Source organism: Salmo salar, chromosome 16 (assembly GCF_965601325.2).
Source record: "Salmo salar chromosome 16, fSalSal1, whole genome shotgun sequence".
In the NCBI taxonomy this organism is placed as follows: domain Eukaryota; kingdom Metazoa; phylum Chordata; class Actinopteri; order Salmoniformes; family Salmonidae; genus Salmo; species Salmo salar.
In genome coordinates, this window is record NC_138306.1 from 97874764 (window position 1) to 97885829 (window position 11066).

The 11066-nt window shown below is 42.0% G+C and overlaps 1 protein-coding gene across 1 annotated transcript in view; it reads left to right on the forward strand.

Annotated features, from left to right (window-relative positions):
• The window catches only part of LOC106591870 (bone morphogenetic protein receptor type-2), an 80374-nt gene extending 75204 nt beyond the window's left edge, over positions 1-5170 (forward strand). The window contains exon 14 of the mRNA XM_082963230.1: positions 1570-5170. Within this exon, the coding sequence (XP_082819356.1) occupies positions 1570-1778 (209 nt within the window). The 3' untranslated portion in view covers positions 1779-5170. The remainder of the gene's footprint in view (positions 1-1569) is intronic.
• The last annotated feature ends 5896 nt before the right edge of the window (positions 5171-11066 follow it).

Sequence of the window (11066 nt, forward strand, 5' to 3'; positions counted from 1 at the left end):
GCCTGACCCTAACCCTCACGGCCTGACCTTAACCCTCACGGTCTAACCCTCACGGCCTGACCCTAACCCTCACGGCCTGACCCTAACCCTCACGGCCTGACCCTAACCCTCACGGCCTGACCCTCACAGTCTAACCCTCACGGTCTGGCCCTAACCCTCACGGTCTGGCCCTAACCCTCACGGCCTGACCCTAACCCTCTCGGCCTGACCTTAACCCTCACAGTCTGACCCCAACCCTCTCGGCCTGACCTTAACCCTCTCGGCCTGACCTTAACCCTCACGGCCTGACCCTCACAGTCTAACCCTCACGGTCTGGCCCTAACCCTCACGGTCTGGCCCTAACCCTCACGGCCTGACCCTAACCCTCTCGGCCTGACCTTAACCCTCACAGTCTGACCCCAACCCTCTCGGCCTGACCTTAACCCTCTCGGCCTGACCCTAACCCTCTCGGCCTGACCTTAACCCTCACAGTCTGACCCTAACCCTCTCGGCCTGACCTTAACCCTCTCGGCCTGACCCTAACCCTCACAGCCTGACCTTAACCCTCTCGGCCTGACCTTAACCCTCACGGCCTGACCCTAACCCTCACGGCCTGACCCTAACCCTCACAGTCTGACCCTCACGGTCTGACCTTAACCCTCACGGCCTGACCCTAACCCTCACAGCCTGACCTTAACCCTCACGGCCTGACCCTAACCCTCTCGGCCTGACCCTGACCCTCTCGGCCTGACCTTGACCCTCACGGCCTGACCTTAACCCTCACGGCCTGACCTTAACCCTCACGGCCTGACCTTAACCCTCACGGCCTGACCTTAACCCTCACGGCCTGACCCTAACCCCCTCGGCCTGACCTTAACCCTCACAGTCTGACCCTAACCCTCTCGGCCTGACCTTAACCCTCACGGCCTGACCTTAACCCTCACGGCCTGACCTTAACCCTCACGGCCTGACCCTAACCCTCACGGCCTGACCCTAACCCTCACGGCCTGACCCTAACCCTCTCGGCCTGACCCTAACCCTCTCGGCCTGACCTTAACCCTCACGGCCTGACCTTAACCCTCACGGCCTGGCCCTAACCCTCACGGTCTGGCCCTAACCCTCACGGCCTGACCCTAACCCTCTCGGCCTGACCTTAACCCTCACAGTCTGACCTTAACCCTCTCGGCCTGACCCTAACCCTCTCGGCCTGACCCTAACCCTCTCGGCCTGACCCTAACCCTCTCGGCCTGACCCTAACCCTCTCGGCCTGACCCTAACCCTCTCGGCCTGACCTTAACCCTCACGGCCTGACCCTAACCCTCTCGGCCTGACCCTAACCCTCACGGCCTGACCCTAACCCTCACGGCCTGACCCTAACCCTCAGCCTGACCTTAACCCTCACGGCCTGACCTTAACCCTCACGGCCTGACCCTAACCCTCAGCCTGACCTTAACCCTCTCGGCCTGACCCTAACCCTCTCGGCCTGACCTTAACCCTCACGGCCTGACCCTAACCCTCTCGGCCTGACCCTAATTCTCACGGCCTGACCCTAACCCTCAGCCTGACCCCAACCCTGTGTTTGTGTTCCAGGGGAGGTGTTGGTCCAGGGAACAGGGGAGAAGATTAAGAAGCGTGTGAAGACTCCGTACTCCCTGAAGCGCTGGCGACCAGCCACCTGGGTCATCTCCACGGATACCAGGGGGTCAGAGGTGAACAACAACAGGGGAGAAGGTCAGGCCCGACCCAAGTCCAGCTCCGCTGTCTATCTGACCTCTGAACCCAGCGACACCCGCCTCTGAACTCTGACCTTTCGGGAAGGGACAACACAGACAGTCGTGTTGCTATGACAACAGAAAGCGAAGTGTTTCCCGGGTAACGGCAGCAGGAAGCGATCCAGAGTGTTGTAACCGCAGTCGGTCCAGTTTCTGTCTCTCGCTTTGCGTCTTTTGATGATTTTCGCTTTAAATTGAATCCAGCTATGCAGCCGTCCCTTCCTCGTGGTTCCATTAGTCTGTGTGTTTACTGGGGTTTAGTCATTCCATTTGTCTGTGTGTTTACTGGGGTTTAGTCATTCCATTTGTCTGTGTGTTTACTGGGGTTTAGTCGTCTACTCCAGTTAATCCCAGTCTGTGACCATGAGGGAGGCTGCTCTGAGAATGTAAAACAATCATTGTATTTTCTCTGTCTTTCAGCACCAGAAGGAGTTTGCTTCAGAAATGACTAACTATGGTCTTAAAGACTCAATTATCCACTTCCACTTTTTACATGCGCTGTTCATTGATTGTGTCCCCCCCCCTTTTTTGTATCATGATTTAAATTGTGCAAAAGGATACAGCTTTTAGGTGCTTTCGTTTGTTTTTAACCCTTCTGTTGTATTCTTGTTTCATTTTTTAATATAATCTCTGTGTTGCACTTATAAATGGACACCAAGTCAATATTTTATTCAGTCTGTAAACAGTCTATTTAGTAGAGGAATCTATCGGACAACAACCCTCTCCTCAAATCAATCACCGGACTGGACTGGGACTACAATCACCGGACTGGACTGGGACTACAATCACCGGACTGGACTGGGACTACAATCACCGGACTGGACTGGGACTACAATCACCAGACAGGACTGGGGGGACTACAATCACCAGACAGGACTGGGACTACAATCACCAGACAGGACTGGGGGGGACTACAATCACCAGACAGGACTGGGGGGACTACAATCACCAGACAGGACTGGGACTATAATCACCAGACAGGACTGGGACTACAATCATCAGACAGGACTGGTGGGACTACAATCACCGGACTGGACTGGGACTACAATCACCAGACAGGACTGGGGATACTACAATCACCAGACAGGACTGGGGGGACTACAATCACCAGACAGGACTGGGGGGACTGCAATCACCAGACAGGACTGGGGTGACTGCAATCACCAGACAGGACTGGGACTACAATCACCAGACAGGACTGGGGGGACTACAATCACCAGACAGGACTGGGGAGGACTACAATCACCAGACAGGACTGGGACTATAATCACCAGACAGGACTGGGACTACAATCATCAGACAGGACTGGTGGGACTACAATCACCGGACTGGACTGGGACTACAATCACCAGACAGGACTGGGGATACTACAATCACCAGACAGGACTGGGGATACTACAATCACCAGACAGGACTGGGGGGACTGCAATCACCAGACAGGACTGGGGTGACTGCAATCACCAGACAGGACTGGGACTACAATCACCAGACAGGACTGGGGGGACTACAATCACCAGACAGGACTGGGGGGACTGCAATCACCAGACAGGACTGGGGTGACTGCAATCACCAGACAGGACTGGGACTACAATCACCAGACAGGACTGGGGGGACTACAATCACCAGACAGGACTGGGGAGGACTACAATCACCAGACAGGACTGGGGAGGACTACAATCACCAGACAGGACTGGGGAGGACTACAATCACCAGACAGGACTGGGGGGACTACAATCACCGGACTGGACTGGGGATACTACAATCACCAGACAGGACTGGGGATACTACAATCACCAGACAGGACTGGGGATACTACAATCACCAGACAGGACTGGGGAGACTACAATCACCAGACAGGACTGGGGAGACTACAATCACCAGACAGGACTGGGACTACAATCACCAGACAAGACTGGGGGGACTACAATCACCAGACAGGACTGGGGGACTACAATCACCAGACAGGACTGGGGAGGACTGCAATCACCAGACAGGACTGAGGGACTAATCGCCAGACAGGACTGGGACTATAATCACCAGACAGGACTGGGGGGGACTACAATCACCAGACAGGACTGGGGGAGACTACAATCGCCAGACAGGACTGGGGGGACTACAATCGCCAGACAGGACTGGGACTACAATCACCAGACAGGACTGGGGATACTACAATCGCCAGACAGGACTGGGACTACAATCACCAGACAGGACTGGGGGGGACTACAATCACCAGACAGGACTGGGGGGGACTACAATCACCAGACAGGACTGGGGGGGACTACAATCACCAGACAGGACTGGGACTACAATCACCAGACAGGACTGGGGGGACTACAATCACCAGACAGGACTGGGGGGGACTACAATCACCAGACAGGACTGGGGGGGACTACAATCACCAGACAGGACTGGGGGGGACTACAATCACCAGACAGGACTGGGACTACAATCGCCAGACAGGACTGGGGGACTACAATCGCCAGACAGGACTGGGACTACAATCACCAGACAGGACTGGGGGGGACTACAATCACCAGACAGGACTGGGGAGGACTACAATCACCAGACAGGACTGGGGGGGCTACAATCGCCAGACAGGACTGGGGGGGACTACAATCACCAGACAGGACTGGGGAGGACTACAATCACCAGACAGGACTGGGGAGGACTACAATCACCAGACAGGACTGGGGGGGACTACAATCACCAGACAGGACTGGGGAGGACTACAATCACCAGACAGGACTGGGGAGGACTACAATCACCAGACAGGACTGGGGGGGCTACAATCGCCAGACAGGACTGAGGGACTAATCGCCAGACAGGACTGGGGGGGACTACAATCGCCAGACAGGACTGAGGGACTAATCGCCAGACAGGACTGAGGGACTAATCGCCAGACAGGACTGAGGGACTAATTGCCAGACAGGACTGAGGGACTAATCGCCAGACAGGACTGAGGGACTAATCGCCAGAGAACACTGGGATTCTGGGACGACATCAAGAGAAGCAGGATGGATCTGTTCAGAAATGGACGAACTACACCTCACTCTTTCAACAGAGAAACTCCGATTCCCACAATTCTGTCTGCTCGGAATCCAACTCTGTCTTTTAAAGCAAACCTTCTGAATCATGCTGGAACTGGTTTTACCCTGTCTTGTGAATCTGTCCCGTGTGGATGTGTGTGGGTGGGTGGGTGTGTGGGTGGGTGCCATGCAGGCCCTGAAGTGTGTGTCAGGGACTGTCTGTTTCAGTGTTCTGTAAGGGTGAACTCTGACCTCTGCTATGCTCTGTAAGGGTGAACTCTGACCTCTGCTATGCTCTGTAAGGGTGAACTCTGACCTCTGCTATGTTAATATGATGAACACTACAGGTTTGACACAAAACAAAAACATTTTAATAAATGTATCAAAACACAATGGTGTATTTATTAAGAACTCAGGGTTCGGTAATACCCTCACAGTTAATACCTGGTAACCCTAACCCTCACAGTTAATACCTGGTAACCCTAACCCTCACAGTTAATACCTGGTAACCCTAACCCTCACAGTTAATACCTGGTAACCCTAACCCTCACAGTTAATACCTGGTAACCCTAACCCTCACAGTTAATACCTGGTAACCCTAACCCTCACAGTTAATACCTGGTAACCCTAACCCTCACAGTTAATACCTGGTAACCCTAACCCTCACAGTTAATACCTGGTAACCCTAACCCTCACAGTTAATACCTGGTAACCCTAACCCTCACAGTTAATACCTGGTAACCCTAACCCTCACAGTGGTATAGATATAGTGGTATAGATATAGTGGTATAGTTATAGTGGTATAGATATAGTGGTATAGTTATAGTGGTATAGTTATAGTGGTATAGTGGTATAGATATAGTGGTATAGTGGTATAGTTATAGTGGTATAGTTATAGTGGTATAGATATAGTGGTATAGTGGTATAGTTATAGTGGTATAGTTATAGTGGTATAGTTATAGTGGTATAGTTATAGTGGTATAGATATAGTGGTATAGTTATAGTGGTATAGTTATAGTGGTATAGTTATAGTGGTATAGTTATAGTGGTATAGATATAGTGGTATAGTGGTATAGATATAGTGGTATAGATATAGTGGTATAGTTATAGTGGTATAGTTATAGTGGTATAGTTATGGTGGTATAGTTATAGTGGTATAGTGGTATAGTTATAGTGGTATAGTTATAGTGGTATAGATATAGTGGTATAGATATAGTGGTATAGTGGTATAGTTATAGTGGTATAGTTATAGTGGTATAGTTATAGTGGTATAGTTATAGTGGTATAGATATAGTGGTATAGTTATAGTGGTATAGTGGTATAGATATAGTGGTATAGTTATAGTGGTATAGTTATAGTGGTATAGTTATAGTGGTATAGTTATAGTGGTATAGTTATAGTGGTATAGTTATAGTGGTATAGTTATAGTGGTATAGTTATAGTGGTATAGATATAGTGGTGTAGTTATAGTGGTATAGTTATGGTGGTATAGTTATAGTGGTATAGTTATAGTGGTATAGTGGTATAGATATAGTGGTATAGTGGTATAGTTATAGTGGTATAGTTATAGTGGTATAGTTATAGTGGTATAGTTATAGTGGTATAGTTATAGTGGTATAGTTATAGTGGTATAGTTATAGTGGTATAGTGGTATAGTTATGGTGGTATAGATATAGTGGTATAGTTATAGTGGTATAGTTATAGTGGTATAGTGGTATAGTTATAGTGGTATAGTTATAGTGGTATAGTTATGGTGGTATAGTTATAGTGGTATAGTTATAGTGGTATAGTTATAGTGGTATAGTTATAGTGGTATAGTTATAGTGGTATAGTTATAGTGGTATAGTTATAGTGGTATAGTGGTATAGTTATGGTGGTATAGATATAGTGGTATAGTTATAGTCGTATAGTGGTATAGTTATAGTGGTATAGTTATAGTGGTATAGTTATGGTGGTATAGTTATAGTGGTATAGTTATAGTGGTATAGTGGTATAGTTATAGTGGTATAGTTATAGTGGTATAGTTATAGTGGTATAGATATAGTGGTATAGTTATAGTGGTATAGTTATAGTGGTATAGTGGTATAGTTATAGTGGTATAGTGGTATAGTTATAGTGGTATAGATATAGTGGTATAGTTATAGTGGTATAGATATAGTGGTATAGATATAGTGGTATAGTTATAGTGGTATAGTGGTATAGTTATAGTGGTATAGTGGTATAGTTATAGTGGTATAGATATAGTGGTATAGTTATAGTGGTATAGATATAGTGGTATAGTTATAGTGGTATAGTTATAGTGGTATAGTTATAGTGGTATAGTGGTATAGTTATAGTGGTATAGTGGTATAGTGGTATAGATATAGTGGTATAGTTATAGTGGTATAGTTATAGTGGTATAGTGGTATAGTTATAGTGGTATAGATATAGTGGTATAGGTATAGTGGTATAGTGGTATAGTTATAGTGGTATAGATATAGTGGTATAGTTATAGTGGTATAGTTATAGTGGTATAGATATAGTGGTATAGATATAGTGGTATAGATATAGTGGTATAGTTATAGTGGTATAGTTATATTGGTATAGTGGTATAGTTATAGTGGTATAGTTATAGTGGTATAGTTATAGTGGTATAGATATAGTCGTATAGTTATAGTGGTATAGTGGTATAGTTATAGTGGTATAGTTATAGTGGTATAGATATATTGGTATAGTGGTATAGATATAGTGGTATAGTTATAGTGGTATAGTTATAGTGGTATAGTTATAGTGGTATAGTGGTATAGATATAGTGGTATAGTTATAGTGGTATAGTTATAGTGGTATAGTTATAGTGGTATAGTTATAGTGGTATAGTTATAGTGGTATAGTGGTATAGATATAGTGGTATAGTGGTATTGTTATAGTGGTATAGTTATAGTGGTATAGTTATAGAGGTATAGATATAGTGGTATAGATATAGTGGTATAGTTATAGTGGTATAGTTATAGTGGTATAGTTATAGTGGTATAGATATAGTGGTATAGTGGTATAGTTATAGTGGTATAGTTATAGTGGTATAGTTATAGTGGTATAGTTACAGTGGTGTAGTTATAGTGGTATAGTGGTACAGTGGTATAGTGGTATAGTTATAGTGGTATAGATATAGTGGTATAGTTATAGTGGTATAGTGGTATAGTTATAGTGGTATAGATATAGTGGTATAGATATAGTGGTATAGTTATAGTGGTATAGATATAGTGGTATAGTGGTATAGTTATAGTGGTATAGTTATAGTGGTATAGATATAGTGGTATAGTTATTATGGTATAGATATAGTGGTATAGTTATAGTGGTATAGATATAGTGGTATAGTGGTATAGTTATAGTGGTATAGTTATAGTGGTATAGTTACAGTGGTATAGTTATAGTGGTATAGTTACAGTGGTATAGTGGTATAGTTATAGTGGTATAGATATAGTGGTATAGTTATAGTGGTATAGTGGTATAGTTATAGTGGTATAGATATAGTGGTATAGTTATAGTGGTATAGATATAGTGGTATAGATATAGTGGTATAGTTATAGTGGTATAGATATAGTGGTATAGTTATAGTGGTATAGTTATAGTGGTATAGTTATAGTGGTATAGTATATAGTGGTATAGTTATAGTGGTATAGTGGTATAGTTATAGTGGTATAGTTAAAGTGGTATAGTGGTATAGTTATAGTGGTATATATAGTGGTATAGTTATAGTGGTATAGTGGTATAGATATAGTGGTATAATTATAGTGGTATAGTTATAGTGGTATAGTTATAGTGGTATAGATATAGTGGTATAGTTATAGTGGTATAGTGGTATAGATATAGTGGTATAGATATAGTGGTATAGCTTTAGTGGTATAGTTATAGTGGTATAGTGGTATAGTTATAGTGGTATAGTGGTATAGTGGTATAGTTATAGTGGTATAGTTATAGTGGTATAGTGGTATAGTTATAGTGGTATAGTTATAGTGGTATAGTTATAGAGGTATAGTTATAGTGGTATAGTTATTATGGTATAGATATGGTGGTATAGTTAAGGTGGTATAGATATAGTGGTATAGTGGTATAGTTATAGTGGTATAGTTATAGTGGTATAGTGGTATAGATATAGTGGTATAGTTATAGTGGTATAGTGGTATAGTTATAGTGGTATAGATATAGTGGTATAGTTATAGTGGTATAGTTATAGTGGTATAGATATAGTGGTATAGATATATTGGTATAGATATAGTGGTATAGTTATAGTGGTATAGATATATTGGTATAGTGGTATAGTTATAGTGGTATAGTTATAGTGGTATAGTTATAGTGGTATAGATATAGTCGTATAGTTATAGTGGTATAGTGGTATAGATATAGTGGTATAGTTATAGTGGTATAGTGGTAGTGGTATAGTTATAGTGGTATAGATATAGTGGTATAGTGGTATTGTTATAGTGGTATAGTTATAGAGGTATAGATATAGTGGTATAGTTATAGTGGTATAGTTATAGTGGTGTAGTTATAGTGGTATAGTGGCATAGTTATAGTGGTATAGTTATAGTGGTATAGTTATAGTGGTATAGTTATAGTGGTATAGTGGTATAGTGGTATAGTTATAGTGGTATAGTTATAGTGGTATAGTGGTATAGTTATAGTGGTATAGTTATAGTGGTATAGTTATAGTGCTATAGTGGTATAGTTATAGTGGTATAGTTATAGTGGTATAGATATAGTGGTATAGTTATAGTGGTATAGATATAGTGGTATAGTGGTATAGTTATAGTGGTATAGTTATAGTGGTATAGTGGTATAGTTATAGTGGTATAGTTATAGTGGTATAGATATAGTGGTATAGATATAGTGGTATAGTGGTATAGTTATAGTGGTATAGTTATAGTGGTATAGTTGTAGTGGTATAGTTATAGTGGTATAGTTATAGTGGTATAGATATAGTGGTATAGGTATAGTGGTATAGTTATAGTGGTATAGATATAGTGGTATAGTTATAGTGGTATAGATATATTGGTATAGTTATAGTGGTATAGATATATTGGTATAGTGGTATAGTTATAGTGGTATAGTTATAGTGGTATAGTGGTATAGTGGTATAGTTATAGTGGTATAGATATAGTGGTATAGTTATAGTGGTATAGATATAGTGGTATAGATATAGTGGTATAGATATAGTGGTATAGTTATAGTGGTATAGATATATTGGTATAGTGGTATAGTTATAGTGGTATAGTTATAGTGGTATAGTTATAGTGGTATAGATATAGTCGTATAGTTATAGTGGTATAGTGGTATAGATATAGTGGTATAGTTATAGTGGTATAGTTATAGTGGTATAGATATAGTGGTATAGTGGTATTGTTATAGTGGTATAGTTATAGTGGTATAGTTATAGTGGTATAGATATAGTGGTATAGTTATAGTGGTATAGTGGTATAGTTATAGTGGTATAGTTATAGTGGTATAGTGGTATAGATATAGTGGTATAGATATAGTGGTATAGTGGTATAGTGGTAGTGGTATAGTTATAGTGGTATAGTTATAGGTTATAGTGGTATAGTTATAGTGGTATAGATATAGTGGTATAGTTATAGTGGTATAGATATAGTGGTATAGATATAGTGGTATAGTGGTAGTGAGTGTATAGTTATAGTGGATAGATAGTGTAGTAGTGGTATAGATATAGTGGTATAGTTATAGTGGTATAGTTATAGTGGTATAGATATAGTGGTATAGATATAGTGGTATAGTGGTATAGTGGTAGTGTATAGTTATAGTGGTATAGTTATAGTGGTATAGTTATAGTGGTATAGTTATAGTGGTATAGTTATAGTGGTATAGTTATAGTGGTATAGTGGTATAGTTATAGTGTGGTATAGTTATAGTGGTATAGTGGTATAGTTATAGTGGTATAGGTATAGTGTATAGTGGTATAGTTATAGTGGTATAGTTATAGTGGTATAGTGGTATAGATATAGTGGTATAGTGGTATAGTTATAGTGGTATTGTGGTATAGTTATAGTGGTATTGTTATAGTGGTATAGTTATAGTGGTATAGTTATAGTGGTATAGATATAGTGGTATAGTTATAGTGGTATAGTTATAGTGGTATAGATATAGTGGTATAGTTATAGTGGTATAGTTATAGTGGTATAGTTATAGTGGTATAGTATAGTGGTATAGATATAGTGGTATAGTGGTATAGTTATAGTGGTATAGTTATAGTGGTATAGTTATAGTGGTATAGTTATAGTGGTATAGTTATAGTGGT